This window comes from Pygocentrus nattereri, chromosome 14 (genome assembly GCF_015220715.1).
Source record: "Pygocentrus nattereri isolate fPygNat1 chromosome 14, fPygNat1.pri, whole genome shotgun sequence".
NCBI lineage: Eukaryota > Metazoa > Chordata > Actinopteri > Characiformes > Serrasalmidae > Pygocentrus > Pygocentrus nattereri.
In genome coordinates this window covers 25072178-25099152 of record NC_051224.1, presented here as the reverse complement: position 1 = coordinate 25099152, position 26975 = coordinate 25072178, and the positions used below count along the sequence as shown (strand labels likewise).

At 38.3% G+C, this 26975-nt stretch overlaps 1 protein-coding gene across 3 annotated transcripts; it reads right to left on the bottom strand.

The window, feature by feature from the left end:
- Positions 1–3732: 3732 nt before the first annotated feature.
- On the bottom strand, positions 3733–26695 carry glyr1 (glyoxylate reductase 1 homolog (Arabidopsis)). 3 transcript variants are annotated; one of them, XM_037544884.1, is made up of 16 exons: positions 26606–26695; positions 25528–25564; positions 24957–25036; positions 24731–24869; positions 21757–21873; positions 21364–21447; positions 16401–16454; positions 13675–13725; positions 13520–13593; positions 11148–11247; positions 10235–10345; positions 9899–10000; positions 9376–9538; positions 6970–7149; positions 6751–6875; positions 3733–5459 (listed from the first exon to the last, which is right to left on the bottom strand). In XM_037544884.1, the coding sequence occupies exons 1-16, from the start codon at positions 26641–26643 to the stop codon at positions 5385–5387; spliced, it is 1530 nt and encodes a 509-aa protein (XP_037400781.1). In that variant the 5' UTR covers positions 26644–26695; the 3' UTR covers positions 3733–5384. The 3 variants fall into 3 exon arrangements, with proteins under 3 accessions (XP_037400781.1, XP_037400782.1, XP_017570977.1); XM_037544885.1 differs by lacking the exon at positions 16401–16454; XM_017715488.2 differs by lacking the exons at positions 16401–16454; positions 21364–21447.
- Positions 26696–26975: the final 280 nt, after the last annotated feature.

Below are 26975 nucleotides of genomic sequence, written 5' to 3'. Positions count from 1 at the left end.
CACACAGACTTTTATTTTGAAAAAATATACTAAAACAAATCTCCAACAGACCTATAGCTTAGCTTTTAATGCCCTCAAACAGATTTAAAATTCACATTTATTTTTTGAAAAAATATACTAAAACAAATCCACAATTGGCCTAATATAAAATGATTTAGTTGTAAATGTTGTTGTTGACACTGTTCTACATTGGTTACAGCTGGATAACAAGCTTTATTTATAATATTAGTGTTAAAATTATTTACTAAACTAATTTCCAAAGGATAATGAAAGAAAGAAATGAGGGGAAAAGAAGTAAAGCCTGTGGGCCACCAGTTACCCTCTATCCTGTTATTATCCAGTATATAGTGTCACAAGTCCCTATTTTATGTTCTACATTTTAGTTTTTTTTGTAAAACACAGCTAGCATAGGTTAGCTATTAGCTATTAGCTTGCCCTACATATGCCAGTCAGTTAGCAGTTAGCTTACTGCTGCTGTAAGTTTGTTTACACGTAATGCAACAGATTTTATTTTGGTTTGAAGGGTCTCAGTGTTTAGCACAGGCCTAAGAGGCACACTTTAGGCTGTGGGTAGGTGCTCACTAGTGCCTTCACAAGGACGCGAGGACCACAGACTCTATAGCCTGTTACCCAAAAATTCCATGAGATGCAGGCAAGAACCAATCAGAGCGGATGGTTTACTTCACAGCTGTGGCAGAAATGAAGATATGAGTAAAACATGACATTAAAATCTCTGTTTATTAATTGAACTTGTCATTGAGCTGCATTTTGCTTACAATCTGAACTCAGACACCAGATAAGCAAATTAGCCCATTAAAAAATGTTTTAAAAGCACTGAAACAAGAACCTGAAATTCCCACAAGTCTGTCCCAAAAGTCTCGCGTCCTATAGGTTTGCATGTTGTTGACTTGTTGAGGATTTAGGGGTTTTCGGGGCTAACATACCAAGCTGTAAAATGAATGTAAAGGCGAGCACTTCTTCCCTGAACTCCACTTAGCTGTGGATAAACTCCACAGGAGCTCAAAGAGTCAGCAATCTTTATCAAAACAGCTTCTAAATAAAATACACTGGGTCTAAGCTGCATGCTAAAAAATGGCATAGTGACCATTACAAGGTTCTGCTGGTGTCCAGAGGTCACTAATGGTGCTCACAGTGTAAAGGACGCTAATGTGATTAATGTAATTGTTGTTCATGTAACTGATAAAGAGAAAGGGAAGAGAAAACGCTGATGATGACAGAGAGAATTCTGAGAGCACAGGATTTGCTTATCCGTAAATATGTATGTGATTCCAGATGCATTTAAAGGTTTCCTAATGTGGTGTCCTAGATAAGCCAGTTCCCATTAGAAAGCAAAAATCATCAGGTTTTCATCTTAATGGACTTTTCCCAGCAGGGTAATGTACAAAGGAATTCTGGGACGTATTGCTATTCACAAGAACTTGCTGCCTTCCAGAAGCGTGAATGGTTTGGAGCACATTAGCAATGGCAGAAAGACTTAGCTAAATAAGCTAAGCTACTTAGAACTGGCGTTGCCATCTGTCCATATTTCCCTGGATTGTCCAGGTTTTTGCTTATCTGTTGTCTGGATCATGGACTGTCCTCTTCAACCCCAGGCCTCCAACATTATATTATGAATAAAAAAAGAAATCTTCATCAAGCGGCACAGAGAGACCCGACTGCACAAATACCGTGATCCAAACAACAGTTTCTACCATTTATCTGGGGTAGTTTGTTATTTAAACTTGTATCTAAGTTGTAAATAAATCTTAAACTGAAACTTTGCTTGTGTGTAAAAAGTGATTTCAGAGCCACTCGGTTCTCCCTGATGGAAACTGTTTGCCTTCAGTGTTTTGTGTTTATGATCATTTTAATAGACGTCAGCGTCACTAATTAATGACGTTCTATTAAAAGACTGGTTTACCAAGAGAGACACTGGAGGATTTTCACCTAAAATGAGTTCATGAAGCGAGTCTAGTTATAAAAATGATAACAGGACATTAAAGTCATAATGAATCTTTTAGTACTTTTACTTTCGATACTTAAGTACATTTGAAGACAAATACTTTAGTACTTTTACTCAAGTGGAGGTCTAAAGGGAGGAACTTCTACTTTAGCTCTAATTTAACTCAAGTACATGGTTTGTGTACTTCGTCCACCACTGACGTAGGGAAACTGCAAAGTTTAGGCACTGGTCAGCACTTAAACACAGCAACGGAGAAGATTAGGATCTACGCTGAACTGAAATCTGTCTGCCTTACACCGCACTGTGGGCATGGCTACCCCGTTACATGTAAGCAGGTATTTTGTTTGTATGGTCTCTCTCGCTCTCCTGGACTCTCCCTTCACAACCTGGCTCTTTGATCAGTCATGAGGAGGACCTCTGATCAATCAAAGGCCTGGCTGGTGTAGGTGGGGGAGGAGCCTACATTTCAAAAGGTGGCTGAAGAGAGCAGGACTGATCACCTGTGTTTAATCTCTTGTATTGAAGTGCTTTAGTTGGTATTTTACCTGCACAATTTTAAGTTTATTCTACAAGTGACCGACTGTAACAGATGGGACTTCAAACATGTACGAGGGTCGACTACAGCGTCACCATGTAGAAATCCACTGTGTCTAGTTCCCCAGGTCAGAGGTCGCTGCTGCATGGACCTCTGATTACCGGATGGGGAAGTGTAGTTAACATTTGTTTCTGGGTTAAATACTTTTCATCTCTGTGTAGATAAGCATGATTAGGTTTAGTTTTCGTTCTTTTCTTTGGTGCCGTCCACAGTTTGACTCTTCTGATGTGGTGCTAGATATCATAGCACACCATTTTATTGTGGTTGCTTTGAATAAAATGGCCTCAAAAGCTCTGTTGGCTGGTTCCTCCAGCTTTTAGCCCATCATCACCAGTTCAGTCTTTCTAATGCCACATGTAACTGATGCCTCAGCGCCATAGGACCCTGTTGCTGTCCTATGCAGAACTTGACCTGTAACCAATAAATTCTGAAAGTTATTTAATTTCGACAGGGTGGTCCTTTTTTAATCTGTGTAGCTTTTTTAGCCTTTATGGTAGCTTTAGCAGGCCAGGAGACTCACCGACAAATCACATGTTGGTAAAATCACATGACGCTACTCAGCCAATCAGATCTGTGCATTATGATGAGCACAGAGACTCCAGTGATTGACGCCACACAGAGGAGGGACGAGGCGAGAAACAGCAGTCAGAGAAGAAAGTGAGTCAGAGGGAAGTTATTTCACCTGTCGTGCTCTAAAAAGAGAAAACTGACAATAAATGCTGTTGAAATTTGACTGAATTGTACTTTGATTTGAATTTCAGTTGTTGACTGTATAAGATGTTGATATAACAACTGCTTCAGTAAAGAGTATATGGCACTGAATCATGATGCAAGTTGGACCTTATGATGTTCCAGAACCTTGAGGAAATTTTCTCTAACTGGACCTTACTGAATTTTAATTAAACACCCCTGCCCTAGACCAAACACGGGGTCGCCAACACTACCCGTTCACTGAATATGGGGGAAAAAAAAAAAAAAAAAAAAAAAAAAAAAAAAAAAAAAAATCAAGCCACTGAGTGTCCAATTTTACAGGGCTAAGGTGGTAACCCTGCTTAGAACATTGTTTTTACTTCTGCACAAAATAAAGTTTTTAGTTATATCACATTGAAAATAGTATATATTGTTAAACACTTTAAATAAAAAGGCTACAATGCAATAAAAAAAACAACTAAAATTGGACATTGGGTTTGTTTATTCAGGGAAGGATTCAGTTGACTGCACAAAAAAAAGCTTAACATTTTCACATTTACAAGAAATTATAAATATTTCCAATTATCCACCACCTTCCTTTCACGAACTGGAATCAGCTTGTCATTTTTACATCGTCATTAGAAGGACTGTATAAGCCACATAAATCAATCCATTTACAGTAAATAAATCCATCAGCTAACACAAAACAAAAGAACAGCCTAGAATATTAAGACACCAAATGATTAATAATTTCAGTAGAGTCAAACTGAAAGCATGTTACGTCTTGGATTCCTTGAGTAACCCAACCACACAGACGGGGCTATTTACAGCTTACTACAGTCTCAGAGTCCAAAACGATCACAAAGACCCACCTTTTAATGTCTTTCCGACATTTAATCTTTAGAAAATGAATAACCCTGTATTATTCGAGTCGGGTTTTAAAATGGAAACGCTGCACCTCCACAGCCGGAGTCTGGGCGCCTGAAAATGCGTACAATATGTACTTTAAAAATCAAGAAAATTATAATTTAAGGATAAAATATTGCAAAATCTGTATTGAAGTGAGAAAATGGTCGTGCTTGTTCTCCACGATTATAACAAAGCTTGTTAAAATTATCGATTTTAGAAGTTTTCATATTGCAAAATGCTGACCAGTGTCTCAGACAAAATCAAAAGAGGGCCAAAAAAAAAAATAAAAAATTGACCAAGTCATGATTCGACAGCCTTTAAAAACATGAAATGGTGTTATTTTTATAGAGGTCCATGACAAAAACAAATAAATGAACGAAATGCCTAAAACTCAAACTAAATGACATTTTTTGATTTTCTTCATATCCACAGTTTAGTCGACTCATCTCTGAACTTAAAGCAGTGACCGATAACCAGTGACCTCACTGAGAATGACCACAAACCAAAGCCTAGAAAAGCATTTCAGTAGACTGAGAAACCTTATCAGAATTAGACATATGATTAATATATGCCCAATTAAAAAAAAATAAAAATAGTAAATCACATTACTGCATTCTTTATAAGGCATCAGAACACTGCTGACTCTTTAACAGGAGAACCTCAAAATAAAAAATGACAAATATAGTGACGGGCCAAACACTGTGTAGTCTGGTGATCTTCAGAGATAAAATAAATAAATACATCTATGTGGGTTATGATATTAAGGCAATGCAGTGGCTTTTTCTTCATGCTCCTTTCGCCTTTACGGCTCATTTTTCGCTGCAGGCATTTTTTTTGGAATTCTGGACGACGACAGTCAGACGGAGGAAGTTAAATAAACAACCACGCAGAGATATGAGTGATACATAAAACAAACGCCTTCAAACGACGCCGGTGCGCAGAAACATGCTGCCCTTAATCATAAAATTCCCTCACGCGGAGGAAACGCGGAGCCCGAATACAAGAAAAAAAAAAAAAAAAAAAACACAAAACAGTCAGTGCAATGCTCAGAGGAGGCTGCTAAAGAGTTCCCATTATCACACGCGGGAAAAGAGATCACTGCTAAATGGAAATTCATCAGCAAAGGAAAACTGCAGGAAAACAAAGGAAAAAGGAGAAAAGGAGAATGAAAGAAAAGGAGAATGAAAAAGGTTTGTGGTCCAGAATTTTGAGCACATATTCAGGGATTTAGTGAATGTAAGCTCTGTAGACTGCAGACATGTCATTGTCTGACTGGTCCAAAGCCTTTGCCCTCTTGTAGACCTACAACAGAACAACAGTTGTAGAATTAGAGATGGAATTACCAGCCAACATGACAATTTTTAATAATATAACAACTGATATTTCCGTTAATAAGTGTTAATAAGTATCCATAAGCTCCTCTGTAACAGCACTTTATCTTATTTTAAATTTTAATTTGATTTGAATGTTTTAATTATCCTAATTAGATTTTTAATTTTTAGTCAATAAAAAGGAGTGAAAGAAGGTAAACGAGGTCTGAATTTCCATCTAGTGTTTCAATGAGGAACTGCAGGGTCCTGTGACCAAGGAGCCTCACACGGGGCTGCAGCAGCCCTTAAATACGGCTCATATGGTTCACGTCACTGATCAGCTCTCATCATCGGCCAAGTTAGAGAAATATCGGCTGATGGCAGATCGCGTATTTGGGCTGAAAACCGGCCGATACTCATACAGAGTCTATCAATTCTTCCACCTGTATTTAATACACAAAAACTGGGTTATATATCTACGACTGTCCATAACAGAGGAGCATGGTTCTGTGCTGTGACAGCATCGTAAATGGACGAGAAAGTAGCTTAGGGTGATTTCAGAGAGACTTATTCCATATAAAGCTCCATATAAACACACATGTTTATATAGTATACTACACAGCATAAAAATGGCAATGCTGTAGAGCTTCCTGTGGAACACACAGCAGGAACAAGGAAGACAGTGGGGTCCAAAAGTCTAGAGACTACAGTGAAAATCTGAATTTTTTTACATTTAAACTTGGAAACAGATTCATTTTTAGAATTAAAATAAAAAAATTAAAGCAAAGACAATTAAAATGAAGAAACAAAATTCTGCACTACTTCTAGCTCACTTTTCAATTAAATTTTTAGTCTGATCTCTTCCAGTGAAGCTTGTGTTCAGACGACGCTCGGGTGGATTTGATCCGCTGACCAGAGACTTCCACACAGACTGGGGGAGTCAGATCGAGTGCACACAGTCATTAAAGCAAAAGAGGGACACACCACCAAATATTAAGAATATTCTGAAATTAATGTTCAGATTTCAAAGATGCCACATTTCACTCACATGCTAATAATGTGATTCGTAATGAAAAGCGTTCAATTAGAAAAATAAACCAATAAAGAAACATTTTCAGTTGTGGTGTCAGACCTTTGTACCCCGCTGTAGATAAAGTGTACGAGTGCAGGAGTGACAAATTCACAGTGCACAGCATTGTGTGCATTTATCTAGGTCAAGCAGAAGACAACAGCAGTCTGTTCTGTTAATTTAGCACATCAGGAAAAACATTAGGCCTTCTTACCTCATTTGCAGCTGCTGCCATTGGTGTCGGGTGATTAGCTGAATCTCCCATTGAAATGGCTAATCTTAAATCTTTCTGAATGTGTTTCAGGTAGTAATCTGGTTTGAAGTTGCCCTGCAGGATATCTAAAAGAAAAATAAAGTGTCATCATTCTAAATCTGGTGTGGTGCTTGGATATTTGCACATTTGCTTATAGACTCGATGGTAAGCTCCACCTACTTTGGCATTTCTGGTCCACAAATGTGCTTGCCATCTGCCCCTGACAAAGAATATCCAGGAAGGTCTGTTGTGATTGGCCCGTGGCTTGAGCCAGAGTCAGTCCCTCTGCGATGGTGGCCATGAAGCTGCCCTGGACCATGTTGAGAATCAGCATCATCCTCGCAGCGTTGCCGGCTTCTCCTGATTGACAAAACAGAAACCAAATTAAAACACATTACAATCAGAACTCAAACTAGGGCAGGAGTCGCAACCCAAAATGTTAAGAAGAGCTGTTTTGTCAAACCACCTCAGCAGCGCCAACGTTTTATATCCATTTTATTAAGGTAACGTTTTACCATCTTTGCTATAAATGTGTCTCCGTATGTACTGATGTACTAGTATAGGCTAAAAATAGAAACAAAAACATACTTATTTTGTTCTGTTTTAAGCTTCAGCTCAGCTGTAGCTGCTTTTCTCACATCTCTGACAGGAAACTCATCCACAAGTAGAACAGTTTTGTGTAAAATGCCTTAATATTCCATTTTTTATGAGACTGAACTGCCTTTCATTCGCCAGCTTGTTTTTAGAATTTTCCTCTACCAACCTTAAATGGTGCCTGAGGCGCCAGAATGTAACTGCTGCGCCATTTAAGGTGGAATGGGAAAACCGAAGTCGTGGACAGACTGCACTGACGTTCTCAGTCACCTGAGGAACAGCTGCTCGTCTTGAACTGATACAGAAGCATAAGAATTGCACACTTTCAACCACAATTTCCAGCCCTGCTTATGATTTTTACTTCAATCTCTCCAACATACAGAATCAAGGTCAACTGGATCTGCTCAGCACTTTTAAGACACAGAGCATGGTGGGAAGTTAATTTCATGCAGAACACTTGTCTAGAAACATCTGCGCTTGTTTTTCCAGTAATTTATTTACCCCCGCCCCCCCCCCTTTAATTTGTCACCAGTTTGTATGTCTGGCATAGTTAATGCATGACTGTAGTATTAATCAGTAATTAGGGGGCAGTTGTGGGCTGGAGGTTAGGGAACCAGCCCTGTGACCGGAAAGTTGCCAGTTCTATCCCCTTGGCTGACAATCTGTGACTGAAGTGCCCTTGAGCACGGCACCTAACCCCCAATTGCTCGCCGGGCACCGTGGATAGGGCTGCCCACTGCTCCGGGCAAGTTTGCTCAGAGTCCCCTAGTGTGTGTGTTCACTAGTGTGCATGTATGTGGGTGTTTCACTGCACGGCTGGGTTAAATGCAGAGGTCTAATTTCACAGTGTGTCTACACAGTGACAAATGGTTCTAAATTCTATTTTGTTCTATTCTTATTCATCTTTAGAATTTTTACTTGTCCAAAAGCCACAGTAGGCAGGATTGAGCAGAGAGAGGATTTAGCTTAAAAATTTGAACAAGTACAACTTCCAGTTCCCTCCCTCTCTACTGTGTCCCAGCCCCGCTTTCAAAGACCCTTCCAGCAGAGGCAGTGTGGGGTCCAATCTCACAGCCCTGTCTTCCGGTCAGGATATATGGAGTATTATTAGATTAATTATACATATCACAGCCGTCAATCAACAATTCTGGGAGGAACCTCAAAAGGCACGGATAGATATGTATGTGCCTGACTTTTTGGGAACTTGAGTGAACAAACACAACAAAGCTAGCATTAAAGCTCCCGCACACAGCACTGAAAATTAGTCCCGCACCCCAAGATACTGTGTCGGGTCTAGACTTCTAATTAATTCTCCATCAGTCACAGAGGATTCTTGCAGGCATTCGGAGGACTAGCTGGAGCCAGAGAAGACTGATTTTTTCACAGATTATCTGCCTCGTGTACGACTGTCAGAACATAGACACAGTTTAAGCAAATATGACAACAAGTATTTTTTTTATACAGGTTATGTATTCCGGGTTTAAGGCCTATAAACTATTATTTTCTTCAGACAAAGCAATGGATGTGATTTAAACACTTAACTGCTGTAGAGGAAAATGAAGCAACGTGAAAGACGGCGCTTATACATGTGTGTTTTTTTTTCCATTCGTGAAAATCAGACTCTGTAATTAGGTCTTTATACTGCACGGATTATGCATGCAACTCATGATTACTGTATGACTTTTTAAACTGGTTATTGCCACCAGTATCAGCCACTACAAAGTTGTTGGTTATTGTCATCAGCCCAGAAACTCTGCAGTGGTGCAACCAAATATATTCAGTCAACAGCATCCTGTGGGCAGTGTACTGTGACCACTGATGAAGAACTAGAGGATAACCAACACAAACTGTGCAGCGGCAGATCTCTGACTTTACATCTACTAGGTGGACCGACAAGTAGGAATGTCTAATAGAGTGGACAGTGAGTGGACCGTGGTTAAATCAAATCACAGTTAGACTTGCGTTAGAGACACAGTTAGAGTGCAATTGTACCTAAAAAGAAGGATGTTTTGCCCATAGCCTGGAAACAGCTGCTACAGTCTTCGTAAACACTCCGGTCTCCCGCAGCAACTATCACCAACATCCCATCATTGGACAGCTGCTGGCTGCCTGACACTGGCGCTTCCAGGAACCGGCCACCTCTGGATGTGATGACCTTAAAAGACACCAAAAAAAAAAGAAATTAAAACATGAAAATTGCAGTCCAAGGCCTGTAATCAACAACCAACGCAAGCTCCCACTGAAGCTAACGAACAAACAGCAGGATTAGAAATGCCCCATATGTGTCTTTTCACATTTTTGATCAACAGTTTACTCAAATCCAAAGTTTAATAACTGTATTAAACAAAAGCACATCTTATCTTCAGTTGGAGTATATGGGGATTATTAAGCAAACTTTCACTGCCCAAGTTTATCTTTGAGGCCAATAACTCTGAACCTGACCAAGTATAAACACAAGATGGCCATGTCCTTCGGTGATTACACTTTATAATGCACCTTTAGTTAGAGACCTTACCTGTGACAGTTCTGTAATGGTTTCTGGATCGACTGTAGACATTTCTACATAACACTTTCCTGGTCTGATTCCCTGCAAAACACCGCTGGGACCCAGAACCAACTGAAACACAAAGGCACATAAGTAAACACACAGTAACTAAGAATTCAGTACTTAATTACATTACAAATGTTATACTGTACTACTTATAATCATGTAAACTGCTTTTTAACAGGCAGACAGATGCCTGTTTTTTCCTATTTTGGATGCTGAGAACAGGTTTCTTGTCACTGTTAAATACAAAAAAAAGATGAAAGAAAACAAAGCATTAGAGTTCTCCTGCAGGTTTCTACCTACATCTCTGGCAGCTTTTGGGTCCGATACACAGGAGAATGTGATGTCACACATGGACACAACCTCTGCTGGCGTTCGCCCTAATCGGGCACCTTCCTGGATGAACAGGTCACACTGCAGAGAGACACAAGGTCAGTGAGGGAAGCTGGTCACCCTTTTATAACTGACGTGAGAACAGCACAGTCATGTCTGTATTAAGCAGGTGATGCAAATCTGTGAAAAACAGGGAAAAAACTCCTTGAACATGAAACACACTTGGCCATTATGGCCTGTTTGTGATTATGAAAGATAAACTGATATGCAGTGATGTACTGAAGTCATTCAACTATACTGAATATGGAAGGTTATAACCAATTATTATGAATTATAATAAAAGTAATCAGATATGGACAAATGTATTAACTGCATTTTGTCCAATCTGGCAGTTTTAATGGTAAATAAAGGTGAAACAGTTAAGAGCACTTGTGCTGTGTTTTGATACTGCTCTTACACCTGTAGCAAAATATTGCAGCTATTATAATATATTATAATAAGCTAGTATAATAATTATACTCAACTTACTGTGAAACAGCCAGCTCTTATATTATATGCCACTTAATCTAATCCAGGTTATTTAAATAGAGATGCATTTTCATTTAAGAACTTAAAATACCAGTTTAGCTTATTAAAGAGCAAATAATGTTACTTATATTGTGACTTTACCTGAAAATGCACTTGTTCTTCATCAAAACAGAAATGATTTTCAAATGTAAAAGTCCAGTGTGCTGTTTCACTGCCTATACTGAAGTGCTGAGCAAAATACTCACTCGAAATATCAAATCATGCTTCAAAGAAAGATTCAATAAAACACTGAAAAGATTCCATAAACCATCATGACAAAGTGAGGTCAGAGATTTAGACTTATAATAAACCTCACCTTCTCTGCTGTGCGATTCCACACGGTGACAACATGCCCCATCTTCAGCAGGTTAGAGACTATACCACTACCCATTAGCCCAAGCCCGAGGAACCCTATCCTGTTACAACAAACAGACCACCAACAAGACAAGGACTTAAAAACTTAAAAACAGCTACAGAATGGAATGCAAACAAACCTCTCAAAAATATCACTGAATCTCAGATTTTTTGCATAGTGTGTGTGTGTGTGTGTGTATATATATATATATATATATATATATATATATATATATATATATATATATATATATATATATATATACACACACACACACACACACACACACACACACACACACACACATCTATCAGGCATAACATGACCACCCTCGTTTCTACGCTCATTGTCCGTTTTATGAGCTCCACTTACTATATTGGTGCACTTTGTAGTTCTACAGTTACAGACTGTCGTGCATCCGTTTCTCTGATACTTTGTTAGCCCCCTTTTTACCCTGTTCTTCAGTGGTCAGGACCCCCTTGGACCCTCACAGAACAGGTACTATTGGTGGGTGGATCGTTCTCAGCACTGCAGCAACGCTGACGTGGTGGTGGTGCATTAGTGTGTGTTGTGCTGGTCCGAGTGGATCAGACACAGCAGTGCTGCAGGAGTTTTTAACCTCTGTGTTGCTACTGGACTGAGAACAGTCCACCAACCAAAAATATAGTGTCCTGTGACCACTGATGAAGGGTTAGAGGATGAACAACAAAAAATGTGCAGCAGCAGATGAGCTATCATCTCTGACTTTACATCTACAAAGTGGACCGACAAGGTAGGAGTGCCTAATAGAGTGGACAGTGAGAGGACAGTGAGAACAAAGTATGCAGAGAAACAGATGGTCTAGAGTCTGTAATTGTAGAACTACAAAGTGCACCTATAGAGTAAGTGTACATTCTGTCCAGTCGCTGTTGGAACAAAACCTTGTTTCTCCAAAACAGTAACTTATCAGGAAAAGGAAAAAACATTCTGAATTTATAATGGAAATTAATGTTAATGATTTTCTTCAAGTAATTTTGGGCAATTTGCACTTGTTCATTGTGAAATTTCAACACAGGGCAAAGTGTGACTGAGGTTTTCAAATCACGTAAATAAATAAATAAAAGATAAATATGAAGAGATGAGGTTTTTGCTCAACAGCAACTACATACGTTCAGGCCCAATCTTATTTCTTCTTTCCACCTCTACCCCTTGTTTTCAAGCATCATCCTATCCCCTTGGATCTGAGTCACAATGGGTAGTGGTTGAAATCTTCCCTATTTAATGAGACCCACAAATTAAAATAAAAAAAAAATTTAAAAAGAGCATTACTTCATTAACAGCTACTAGTGCTGCTCTGTAGGTGACCCTGCCAGTCTAACAGTGACAGCAGAAGAGGGTAAAGTTCAGCTCCTCACTGCTGGGCTTTAATTACATTTAGAGCATCGTAGGCTTTGAAAGAGGGGGGGAAATTATTTATTATCGCCCACCCCTAATTCTTCAGTGATATAAAGCTAAAGTCACTTATTCACCAGCTTCTTGTTCAAATTTTCCCATTCCACCTTAAATAGTGCAGCAGCTACATTCTGGAGCCTCAGGCATCAGAACTGCTGGACAATTTAAGGTGGAACGGGAAAATTAGCGAGCTAGCTACTGAGACATTAGCTTTTGATGAAGAAAACGACCATTATACATTGAAACGACATTAAACTAAGATATGATGATTGTTATCGTAATATTTTAACTGAGATTAAATTACATTCTCAAAAAATTTATTTTTTATTTGGTCTCTTGTTCAGCCATCTTTCTGGGTTTTCCTCATAATACTCTTATTGGAGTCTCTGAAAAACTTCCATCTCGAGAGCCAAATAGCCCTAACACTTCAGCCTACCATTCTATATCAACATAGTGGGACACCCTACCCCTAGACGTGAACGCGCAATACAGAGGGCTAAGGGCCAAGTGGTAGGGCTGAGGGGTGAAATGGGATTGGGCCTCACACCTGCATATCACGTCAGAAACATAGACCAAAGTCCAAAACATAAAAGCTTTTACTGATTGTTTTGGGCTGGTCAGACTCCAAAAAATGAAATCAACATACTGTGACATGCTGTGTTGAAATAATAACAAAAATAATTCTTATTAGAAAGTGTTATTATTCTGAGAAGTCCTGATTACAGCATAGTAAGTCTAAAATGCTTTGACCTACTGCTTACAGAGACAGTACAAGCCTGATTTATTTGACATGGGATTGGGCTACCATACCGCTCTGCAGCATGTGTACAATTCTAAATGTCTCTGCATAAAACCAGCTGATCCTGAACGTGCAGTTCAGTCACTCAGCCTTCAGACGGTACCTTTTGTCTGTAGGTGTGATGCTGCCATTGACTGCTGTGCTGTCTGCTGCCTGAATGGATGTGGAGCCAGTGTCCTACAGAGGAAAACACAAGTACTTATAGCCCTATTGATTAACAACATCTCCATCCAGAATGCTAAGGGAGAAAACTCTCACCTCCTCGATTATCTTCAACCGTTTGCTGATCGGCTCCATCGAAGAGGCTGGCTGTAAAACAAAAGCATCTATCATGAGACTCTGAAAAACTTCAGCAGGCTCTGGCACCAAGCGTTCACTCAATCGCTAGACGTGCATTTGCTAGAATTTGTGGGAGACCTAGTCAGAAAATAAGGGAAAGTACAGAGAATAATAAGGTTAAAATTATTTAATGATATGGACTCTTTCATAGCTAATGGTGCAATGTCGGACAAGCTTTGATAGAACGTCCAGCAACAATTACGCCCAAGAACTGCTAAGCACGGCTTGGCAACGTGACTGTTTATTGTGTAGCCAAACATCATAAAAAGACGGAAGAGAGTAATCAGAAATTTGACAGTAGAAGTATAGCAAGAAATAAATAAATAAGACCAAATAAAATCAATACATTTAAAAAAAAAACCTTTGACATAAAAATTCACAAATCAATACAAATCAAATGAAACTATTAAGCACATTATAAATAAAAATAAGCTAATAAACCCCTAAGCAGGGTAAAAAAAAAAGATATAATACTAATAGCAATACTAAAACAAAAATTATAATAAAACAAAAACAAAAATATCAAGCAAATTACACCAATAAAAATATATACTCGCTGTTGTCGGAACTACTTTTTTACTTTTTACTACCAGACTTTTCATTATGAAATTTACACACGATGTAAAGGACAACAGGCACTTTCACATGACGACAAAAACAGAAAAACGACAAAAATGGAGATTCTTGTTCCGACAGCAGCGATATATTTAACAATAACAATAAAAATACTAAATCAAATCAATGAACACAATGAAGTCAAGGCAGTTGTCATATGATGCCATGAACGATCATGTTAGATTACATGCAGTAATATAACAGTAATAATGTTACTATTAATGGTAACTATCATTACAGATGCCAGAATGTTTCATGTCATAACACAGTTTATAGAGATACAGATGGAGTCTTCTACCTATACTTAGCAATGCTATTGGCTCAAGAGAGAAATGACCACATATAAGGTAATATAAGTGAATAGAAATCTGTTCACATAATAACGTATTTAATGGCCTTAGACACTGCCTCTGTCTCTTTTGTAGTTGCTACATTATTACAGCCTACTCCACCATCGCTACGTCTGTTGTCAGAAACTTTTTGACTCTGTTCTGCCCTCTAGGGAATGTACTGCTTAACATCCACGCCAATTTAAAAGACGCACGCATGTATGCGGACAGTGATGGTTACATCGTTTGTTTTTGTACGCAGATGGAGTATATGGAGATTTTTTTAAAACTGAGTCTGTTCTTTAATTTCTCATTAGGCTGAATGAATAACCGGCTCTAAATGTAGGTATTGTGATATAAACTGAGTCTGTTCTACAGTTTCTCATTAGGCTAAATGAATAACCGGCTCTAAATGTAGGTATTGTGATATAAACTGAGTCTGTTCTACAGTTTCTCAATAGGCTGAATGAATAACTGGCTCTAAATGTAGGTATTGTGATATAAACTGAGTCTGTTCTACAGTTTCTCATTAGGTTGAATGAATAACCGGCTCTAAATGTAGGTATTGTGATATAAACTGAGTCTGTTCTACAGTTTCTCATTAGGTTGAATGGAATTTTTACCAGCGCTCGGTAAAGCTTGTCCAAACTCACAACAATAGCTACAAAAGAACGCAATTTGGGCGGGTCGATTAAAAACCGTGCCGCAGGCTGCCTCTAAAGCTTATCATCCATGTCATGACAGCACAAACCGTCCAATCTGGTACAAGAGCCAAAAAGGCAGCATTATCTTTCACAGCCATAAACTTGGTTTCAGTTTAACTGAAACGCTCCAGTGAGACAAAACTCTGTCTGGCAGTCATGAGTAGTTCAGCGCATAGAGGATAAAAAGCCAGAGGCAACCGATTGGCCAGTTACTGGTCATTTCCATTCACTCAATCACATCAGGATGCATTTGATACTGTCTGAGTCATTTGAAAGCAAGATGTGTTCAGAGCAGGAGGTAAAAACAGTGTGCAGAGGAAAGGGAGAGACTTAACTACAATACGCAAGCTTAAGTGCCTTTGGGAGGCTTGTGCACATAAGGAAGTTGGCTAGGACTCTCTGTTGGCTGAAAACAACCTTTTCCAATTAATCTTTTTCATTTTCCAATCAGTTTTCAGAGGAAAAGGTTGTTAGCAGTCTAACAGGGGACGCACAGCCTGACTGGTTAGAGTGACTTTTAATAAAGTGGTGAATGATAACTTTAATAACTATTAATGTTCAAATATTTAAACATTGACACATCTATACAACATGTTTTTAATAAAATATTGAATAAAAGACTCATTTTAAAGGTTTTAAGAGCAAATAAAACAAAAAAAATCTGATTATGGGTCAAAATTCAAAGCTTTCGGTGTTGTTAACAGTATCAGAACAGTAAAAGCAGTATAGCGTGCCATCTCTAACGTCAAACTGTGCATTATTCTGAAAATGAACGTGTTCGGCATGTCTGAAATTTTCAAAACATTTCCAAAATAGCAGCTCCAGCTGTGCTCGGTTAGCATGGCCAGTGTCACTGTTACAGAAAACCAGCAGTAAAGAAAGGGAAGGAGTGGGGAGAAAAAAAAAAAACAAAAAAAAAAAACATCACTACCAAGCCGTGTGCAGGAGATAAAGGATAGTAAGATATACTAATGAGGCATACTGCATCTCCTCTTACCTTCTCAGACTGGCTGAGCAGAAAGTGATGGAAATGTGGGTCATCCTTTACCGGCTATAATGGAAAAGAGTTAAATTGGAAACTATTCTCTGAAGAGATGTACTGACCTGATACTGGACTAATCTGAGTCTGTGTACAGCTGAATGGTGGGAGGTAAAGTTAGAAAAGAAAGCTGTGGGAGGAATAATTCGGCTATCGGCCAAAACGGCCCATCTGCACAGCAAACCGTACATACAGTGCCATGAAAAACACCTATACCTGCTGATTCTCTGCGTTTCTGCAGAGTAAAGAGTTGATGTCGCTTGCGATTGTGCTGTTTTGTCTGAAGTGTTGTGCTCATCTTCCAAATGTTCTACTTTATCTTCATGTAACTTCCTTTTAGCTGCAAAGAATGAAAATGCTCACAAGTTTAACTATCAGGTTTGTTTATTTTTCGTTCGTTTTTTGTTTTGTTTTAATGTGTAACTACACCAGACCAGGGATGTTAAACACCCTTGACTGTGGCTTTACTCAGCACTATCTGCTCAAGTCTGTACCTGAATCAAGTCTAGTTTTAGACTAAATTGCAACGACAATGAAATTTTAGCGTGGAAAACTTTTTAAATCCACTTTTGAGGTTCACTTAGAGACTTAGTTTTCATTTAAGGGTTTATTATTATTATTATAAACAGCACTAGTAAATAAATACAAGTAAGTAATTAACTATTAAACCTCAAAATCAAACATTATAAGAGAATCTAGTGAGCACATGTGCTTTTCTAAACTGAAACTGAGACTTATTTTGACCTCTGGTAGGAGCACTCATTTAACTGATTACATTTTTCCAAAAATATGACTTATTTACTCAAAAATTAAGACCATATTGTAATCAGTCAAGACTTTTACTTTGTCTTTGATACAGCAGATCAAATTTTGTGAAAATAAATAGCCTATTATTCTACTACTACAATTATTATTAACAAATATACGAGAAGCTGGTGAGCATATTTTACACACATACACACACACACACACACACACACACACACACACACACACACACACACACACACACACACATATATATATATATATATATATATATATATATATATATATACATACATACATACATACATACATACACACACACAGTTTTAATTACTTTTGGACAATGTAGTTGCCCCCTTTGTAAAATAATCAGTAACAAGTGAAACCATTATTATCACTACCATTATAATCACTTCTACTATAAATTATTTTTATTATTTTCATTACTATTTTATTATTACTCCTACTACCATTATTATTAGCATCATAAGTATTACTTACTACTATTAGCACTAAACCCCAAAATCAAACATTATAATAGCTGGTGATATACACACACACAGAGCACAACGTCTTCCTCTCGCCGCTTCCTTAATAAGTACATGTGCAGGATGTTTTTCTGAGTTTTCAAGTCATAAAAACTCAAGCGCACCAACTGTAAACTCATCTCACTCCGACCGGACTTCACGTGATGTTCGCTGTCTTGGTAACGTTTACTCTAAGCGCTACTCCACGCATGCGCGTCATTCTGCATCGGATTACTTGTAGCGAGCATGTAATCGAAGATTTATCAGATTGTTGAATAGAGTGAGCATATAAACACCTCAGTCTGAATCTGTAATCCAATTGTACTTAATCGGACTAGCAAAAATCTTTGCATGTGAACATAGCGAGCGATCCGTTTAAAACTTTTCCATAGGGAAACCCCGGCCTTCTCCACACACGACCATTAAACATCATCTTCATCATTCCTCTTTTTCTCTTTTACTTAAACATCCATAAGAGTCCTGTTTCGTTCTGCTTCTTAGAACCTGTTCTGTGATTAACGCTAATCTGAGTTTACGGATGATTTTGCTCGCGGCTTTAACTGTGGTGGCACTGAATCTGCAGAAGTTTAGAGGAGAGGTTTTTTGTTTTGTTTTTTTAACACGGTATGTTGTGCATCTGCAAGACTGGCTGATTAAAACAGAGTAAATTTCCTTTCAATTAATTTTATTAATTGCAAATCCATAATCAGATCTGCAAATCTGTGAGTCTGACTGTGTAGGTCAAGTATAATACTCATATTAGAACTATGAAACCTATTCATGTTGCATTTTATGCAATAACATGTAGTAACATACTTCACACTAGTTTAACAAATCACTGCTTGCTGAATCTTTGCCAAAGTATTACAACTTCTGGGTTTTGACAGAAATAGGTCACATTCTTAGGGCTGTCCTGTTGAGCTTCCTTTAGTGAGCAGCTCACATACAGGGGAGGACAAAATAAACACCACTAGTGAAAATCCACCACATCTTTTTGAATTGCAGTTAAGTCAGCGACACTGTGCAGCTGAACACGCTCCAAGGAGAACATCAAACACCAGCTCTGTTGTGTTAGGTACCCGACACCTGTACTGGATAGCGTCATGTTGAGGGAGATTGGGGCCATCCTGCCCACCCAGATAGTGTAGACAACTGTGTTCTCTTGAACTCATGACCACTGACAGCTGTACCAGCATCACCAGGGATCGAACTCCCAATACCGTGATTTTTTTAAAACTGTCCTTGCACAATAGATTATGGAGGACCGAAGGGTGTGATTGTGAGCACAGTGCAGTTAGCCACGCTGCTGCAGCTGTTTCTCAGCATGTTTGCTCAGTACCGCTATTCTGAATAAATCAGTTTTACTGATAATTGTCTGTAGACAGACTGTCTGTAAATGCTGTGCTTCACGTAGCAGGTCAGTGAGACGGAGTGTTTTCGTACAATGCGAGTATAAAAATAGAAGCTTTGTCCGAACCTTTGTTCTATTCAAACAAACGTACAGTGTGAATCACCAAAGAACAAGATTCCTAAAATCACATGTCTGTGTTGGGAAATAATGCATTCATTTACTACTTGATTCTACATAAGTAACTATGCTTGGTATAAGACTTGGTATCAGTGAGTACAAAACATGCTGAAAAATCTGAAAGTATGCTGATGCATCCCTTAACAAAACACCCCATTAGAACATCAAACAATAAAACCTGCAAAACTGCAGAACAAAAAACAGGGAAAGTGGTTTTTCATGGCAGTGTCTGCAAAATACACAGTACCTGGGGAAACACGCTGGATAATTCTAAGTTTCATTTAAAGGCGAATTCCGCTGATTTTCCAAAAAATTCCTGTGTAATTAAGTGGTTAAGATTTAAACAGAGTCGTTCACAGTGGTTTGGCGTGAAACGCTCTGATCCAGAAAAACGTACTGAGCCAGAATTGTTCACAGTGGTGGTGATAGGAACCAGACACCTCTAAAAGCCTCCCTCACAGAAAGTTATCATACGAAATGATTATGAATATTCACTGCCTGATGTCTGAGACACTGCTTTCATATATTGTTTATAGTGGATGGATACATGCAGTGTTGTGAGGCAAAATTATAAATATAAACTCAGAAGACTCGTGTAGGTTCACTGGTGGTTCTGGATGCTAAATAAAATGCATTTGTGTTGTAGTCATGGCGACCCCTGGTTCCTATCACCACCACTGTAAAGACATCTGAACCACTTCACACCAAACCGCTCTGAATCTCTCTGTTTACATCTCTCACACACTGGATTAAATGCATATAGTAAAATCACTAGAATTCTCCTTTTTCTAAATTTCTAAATGTAATTACATGCAACTGTTTATTAATAGAAACTTTGTTATAACACTAACATTTCTGATACATAAGCCTAGTCTTGGACTAAATAGAATTAATGGAATCTCTCTACTTTTAAGGTTCAGGCCTACTAAAGCCTGGGTCTGGGTAAACTGGACCTAAAACAGTGTGATTTTGTGACTAGGCCATAAAACTTGAGTCCCACATATTGTTAACTCTGTCTGCTTAATTTATGAACACAGCAAAGTACAGAAGCCTGTTTCAGCCACATAGGAGAAAACCAAACTCCTCCCCATCTGATTCTGACAGAAGTACGTAAAAACACTGACAAAATAACTATTTTTACTCAGATTTGATGTTATGTTGACTTTCTCCCAAACATGTAAATGTATTACTCAGAATGTTGACTTACTGACTCAAAAATTTGACCCATGCTGAAGTGATTATTTTTTATTTGACCTAACTCAAAAATTAGACAGTTGAATTACTGCCACTTTGATATTTGTCTTAAGTCAAATGTTTGAGTTATGTCAAAATAACATTCTAGAGAATTTAATTCTATGACTTGTCAAAAATCACATTTTTACAATGACAATTTTACAGTTACAATCTGACTTAATTTGAAACTTCATCAAAATCATTTTTGACTACATCAATATAATGATTTTCCTCAAAACTTGACTTAATTCATGTTTGACCTGGGTGTAAATAACATTTTAGAAAATCTGACTTAATGCTTACATCATGTCAAAAATAATAACATTTTCACTAACTGACAGTTTTACAATTTGACTTAATTTTAAATTTTGACTACATCAAAAAAAATCTTTAAAACTCTTATTACTTGTCCAATATCATATTGACAATCTGACAGTTTTACAATGACAATTTATAACAATGAAATTGATTACACCAAAATAATGATTTTCTTTCAAATTTTCAATTGTCAGTGATATTTTCCCAAAATCTGACTTATTAACTGAGCAATGTTAATTTAAAATTTAAGTTTAAAGTACTTTTTTGCAATATTAAGTGAAGACTTGTAGCTGAACTCAATTTCAATATGCCAAGCCATATTTTGTGAAAATAAGTGACTGTGAATTTCACAGAAAAAAAATAGTCCTACTTTTCAGATGAAAAGTCAAACTTTCAACAAAAGTTCAAACTCTGACATACCGCTGTCAGAATGGGGGGGGGGGGGGGTCCACAAACAACTATTTTCGTCCTCCTACCTGGCCGAATAAAAGGTTCTTCCATATCATAGAGCAGATTAAACAGGGCAAACTGTGAGTTTATCACCTACACTGCTCTCCCATTTGAATCCTGCAACTGTTCCAGCCACCACCCGCTGCACAGAGGACGGTTCTGGGTCAGAGTCAGTTTGATCCTTAAGGGAAAGAGAGACACATTTACCAAATACTTAGACTTGATTTCATCTGCTGAATAAAGCCTAAAGCAAAGCCGTAGAGCTGTTCATTCAGAACACAGCCTCGTGTGCACTCAAGCTGCACGGCAAAAACAAACAGCACTGAAGCGATGATGAAGCGTGAGTCGGCCCAACCAGACGTAGACGTGTAACCGTCACCCACAGCAGGCCAATCACGTGACCCCACAGACAGAGTCGGAAGCATACAGCCTATGGAAAGCTCAGACGGACTCGTTCAAAAGGGTCCTTAAAGCACAGCAGTGTACTGACCTTGTCCGAAGAACCGCCCTTAAATGCGTCCTCATCATCTTCCTCTATAATCTTCACCGGTTTCGCTGTTGTTTTCTGTCCCTTCCCCGTTTTATTTTTGTCATCGGAGGCATGTGCCTGCGAAAAGATCAGCGGTGGTGAATATGATACGTTACCATCACGATCAACTCCATCATAGCTCTCTGTTCTGGATCTTAACCTCTTTTTAAAAAAAGAATATTAAGACTTCTTTTTAGGCGTGTTTTAATAAATTTAGTTTTGTACATAATTCTGGTTCTCTCTCCTTAAGAAGAATCTTAATTTTCAGACATGGTTTTAAAAATTCATTTTTGTTCAATCCAATTCTGGATTTTTTTTTTGTTGAGAAAAATCTTAATACTTTGTTTTAGGAGTGTTTTTATAAATTTCATAATATACTTAATTTTTGTTGTAAGTCATTGTTAATCTCTTGAGATCTAGAAAAATCTTACAAGTTTCCCTGTGAAATGTGTTTTATGAAATTCTGGATCTTTTTACGTACAATCTTCAGACTTTTTTTTGTTTTGTTTATTTTTCTGTTAACCGTTTACTAGAAATGTAAATGGACACAAAATGTATTGTGAAATTGTTCAGTTCACAGTCCAGGTGACGTCTGCTGGTTCAGTACAGCACATGCAGCTATTTTAGTCTAGAATTCAGACTACAAGGCTAATGCTGCTAACACAATCTAGTTATTACATTTGGGCCATTTCTGTAGCTCCATTCCAGGATTATTATAGCGTTCAATTTGGATTTTTTGAGGTTTTTATTTTTGCTTTTGGTTTCAGTTTCAGTTAGTGTTCATTAATCGGTTTAGTTTTTTTATTTTAAGTAGTACTTTTAGAATTATAATGAACGCTGTGATAGTGGGTATTTAATAAGTGTACAATAAAATTAGAACAACAGTAGACCAAGCTCAGCAAGCTCTCATTTTCTCAGAACACACACACAAAAAAAATAAATAAAAAAAACTTGTCAATAATTTCACTTAGTTTTGCTGTAACATTTCAGCTTTGATTTAGATTTTGAAAATGTATTTTAATACAGTAAAAAATTCATTTTTTCTACTACTTAATCGTTTTAGTCAGCTATAATGATCCATTCAACCTAAAATTTAACACAAGTACAGACAGAGATATGAGGCTTTGTCTTAACAAAAACAATAAATAAAATAAAAACTGCCGTTTTTAGTTTATCAATGTCAGGTAGACCACACTGCGACTCTTTGGACCAGCTGCTGGGTTATGCTTGGCCTTAGTGATGATCAGATTGATTACTTCTGACAGCTTTCTCAGAGTAAATGTTGATGTTAGTGATGTTACTGCAGAAATTAAACAGTGTCATATGGGTTAGCTTACATGGAAATACAGTATAACCTATTTTCTGATGGCTGTCCTCGCATCAAACCGTATGGCACAACATATCTGAATTTTTTCTGGTCATGAAAATTATGGCAACATCACACAGAGACGAATGACGAAGAGTTACTGCTCAAAATGCATGGTAGTGATGGCAGCATGGTGTAAAACTACTAATTTTACTACTGGATCGTCCCCCAGTTGTCCTTAAATATTACAAAACTTAAAAAAACGCTGTACTCATAGTTTTAAGCCTTCTGTAATGTGGCACCACTGTTTCCTTGCTGCATATCATCTTTTCCAACTTGACAAAACCAAATATTGTGATAGACTGTATGTCTACAACCTACAATTCCTTTGGATTTTATTTTTGCCTCTGAGGTCCACTGGCTGTTGTGGTTTTATGTTCCTAAAACAAAAACCATACCTAAAACCACTGCAAGCAGAACAGGTGAATGTGTGCACAAAAACAGTGAAAACAGGCTGTTTTTCTGTTTATCTACTGTTTATCTACTATATCTATATCCTGGAGGGTCAGCGTCCAGCACAGTTTGGTGATCTACCTGCTTGAACACAGCCGATTAGACTCGGTTAATCTACTTCTAAACTGTGAAGCTCTGCTCACCTTTAATTACACAATCAAGCTCAGAGCTCACTTTTCATAAACACCTGAACTCTTTAACTCGGCTCTTCATTAAAATTCTACGTCTTGTGGTGTTTATCTTTTCAAATTGATCTGCATCATCTTATATGATGTTAAATAAGTATGATTTCTTGCATTACTGTTGAGCTTTATCTCCTGTCTGTAAAGCTCTTTGAGCTGCCACTTAAAAAGTGCTACATAAATATAGACTATTGTACTATTATTGTTATTATTGATTACAATCATCATCCTCCAGGTTAACTGCCTGCTTTAGTAGGTGTGTTTGTGTGGGCAAACTACCAAACTGTATTGGACTCCAGCCATCCAGGACCAGAGTTGTGCAACCCTGTAATAAATAATCTCTTTCAAAAGAACAAGGAAAACTGCTTTTTTCATAATATGAGCCCTTTAAAATCATAACTGTTTACTTTTGACATATAACCAATATGAATATACATCACCATCATGTACAATGCAATATGATTTTCTGAACATATCAGGTATATCGTCAGAACTTGTAGACACTAACTAACCACATGTTTTATTATAAAGAGAACAAAATTAGTCCAGTTTAACTGGATTTAGTGCCAAATATTGAATAAAAACTGATCAGACATTTGAAAAAAGTAAATATCATGACATATGGTGTATCGTGAGAATATCTTGCTATATCACTGGGATGCTTTTCATGTGTTCAACTGGGAAATATCATCCCCCTGGCCCTTGGAAACTGCACTAAATCAGCCCACAGTCATGTTTATATCTGGGAAACTCATGACTTCTAGTCAATAAGGAAACTCACTAGATATGACACGACACAACTTTTCACCTTTTTTTGGGGGGGGGGGGAATCAAAAGTCATATTTGCTGTGTAACAATACGGTAAATACAGCCTTCTGATATGCAAGTTTCAAACAATGTAAGGTACATGACAGCCAATGTCAAACAGGCTTACTTGCTCTTTCCCCTTGGCTTTCTTTAGATACTCTTCAACAGCGTCCACTGCCTGCTGGAAGCGTTTGCCTTTGTTTATCTTGATCATCTCCTCCTTGTGGGGGTGGTAGGGCTTCAGCTGTTCGACTTTTATCCAGGCACTGAAGGGACAGAATGTTTCTCCAGTGAGCACAAGCTTAATTTCTTCACAAAACCCTCAAATGCTCCCACAAACAGAGTTTACTCACTGATCCTCGGTCCCGAAGAACTTTACGAAGAAGCATTTCTTGCCTCTGGGCTTTTTCAGGTCCTTTGGAGGACTGACGACCTAGAAAGAAAAGGATGGTTTCAATGTCAGAAACAGGATCTGAGAAACATGATATGGAAAACTCTCAAAAAGGTTTGGTGACTTTCAATCCCCTCCAACTGATAACAGCATTCAGGACCACACACTTAAAAAAGATGGCACTGTAGCAAAGGCAATGGTTCTATTTAGAACCATCAGTCCTATACAGAACTATAGGCATGTTTGACTGGTTCTTTGCATAGCGAAATGGTTCTTGAGATAGATGGAGAATGTGCTGTATATGGTTCTACATACATCACCAAAAACTGTTCTTCTACTGTTACAAACTTGATGTCATAGTAACAGCAGAAGCATCTTAGGTACTACACTGAACCATTTTCAAAAAGATTGTAGATAGAACCATTTAAGCTTGAAATGGATCTATATTAAGCTCATGGTTCAAACGTGCTGAAGGACCATTGAAGAAATAGACAGACAAAGGTAAATGACATGTTTACAGATTCTGAACTTACTTTTCCTGGCCAGGGTGGATACCGTCCAAGCTTCCCCCTAAAGCACAACATTAGAAACAGGAACATAAGCTTAAAATTTGGATCAGTTTGTAAGTAAGTTTGAGTAAACGTACAAAGACACAGCTTACTATTCAGCTAAGCTTGCAGAATGAAAGGTAAATCCCACTGACTGTCCAAAATCCCTGCATAGTTAAATTGTTTGGATGTAAACAGAGCCATTCAGAGCGGTTTGGTGTGAAATGCTCTGTTCTAGAGAAACATACAGAGTCAGAACTGTTCACAGTGGTGGTGATAGGAACCAGACGTCCGCCTCTAAAAGCTCTCTCACAGAAAGTTTCTACATGAAATGGTTAGGAATTCACTGCCTGACATCTAAGACACTGTTTTATGATAGTTTTGGGAAGATTTTGGCCTTAAATTCCATTCATGGTGGAGGGATACATAACACGCAGGGCGCTATGAGGCAAAATAGTCCCCAAAGAAAAATTATTATTTCAGATTTTCTACTGTTTTCCATCAACATTCCACATAAACTCAATAGATTCGTGTAGGTTCTCTGGTGGTTCTAGATAGTAAATAAAATGTCTATATTTGTGTTGTAGTCATGGCGACCCCTGGTTCCTATCACCACCACTGTAAAGACACCTGAACCATTTCACACCAAACCTCTCTGAATCTCTGTTTACATCTCAAACAGTGAATTATGCAGAAATTGTTCACATTTGGTGGAGCCCCCTGCTAATGGTTTTTCTCGCATCGGCAGAAGCGAATTCGCTCTGTTAAGTCGTGTTTTATCGGCGGCAGAAGTGTTACGCGGGGGAAAGAAGCGCCTGGTCGATGTTTTGTGGGTTTAATCTGGGAATAAGCGCTGATTCTGCAGAGTGAGAGCTTCGTTAGCCTCCAGGCTAAAACCTGCTTCTGCTCAATGTTTGGTTCGCTGCTGAAAAAGCACGGATTCTGAGAACCAAACTGCTCCAACACATCAACTACAGCGACGCTTAAAGTGCGTACTGGGCGGTGAACCAGTCGAAGCAGTCGAACCGCGATAAAGAAGCATTTTAAAGAGAGAAAATCTCACCAAACCAAATCGCCGATCCGCAGATGCACCGTCGCCATCTTAAAACCCTTACAGAAACGCAGTGAATGCAGGGAAGGCGCACACCCACATACGTCACTACCATGGATGTCTGGGGGGCGGGGAGGGGGTGGGTGTACACAGGACCATCGATATCCGTACGTGTGACCATCGATATTGACAGGCTTCGCTTTCGTGAGCGCTGAGTTTACCGTGTTAAACTGAAGAGGAAACACGTCTTCAAAGTCTGTGAAAAGTCTGTATCGACGAATTAACGAGGATTTCCAGCGCCGTTTTCAGCGTTTCTGTATAATTAAACGATGTATGACGACACGATGATTATGTCTTAATAAAGTTAAGTTATATTAAGTTA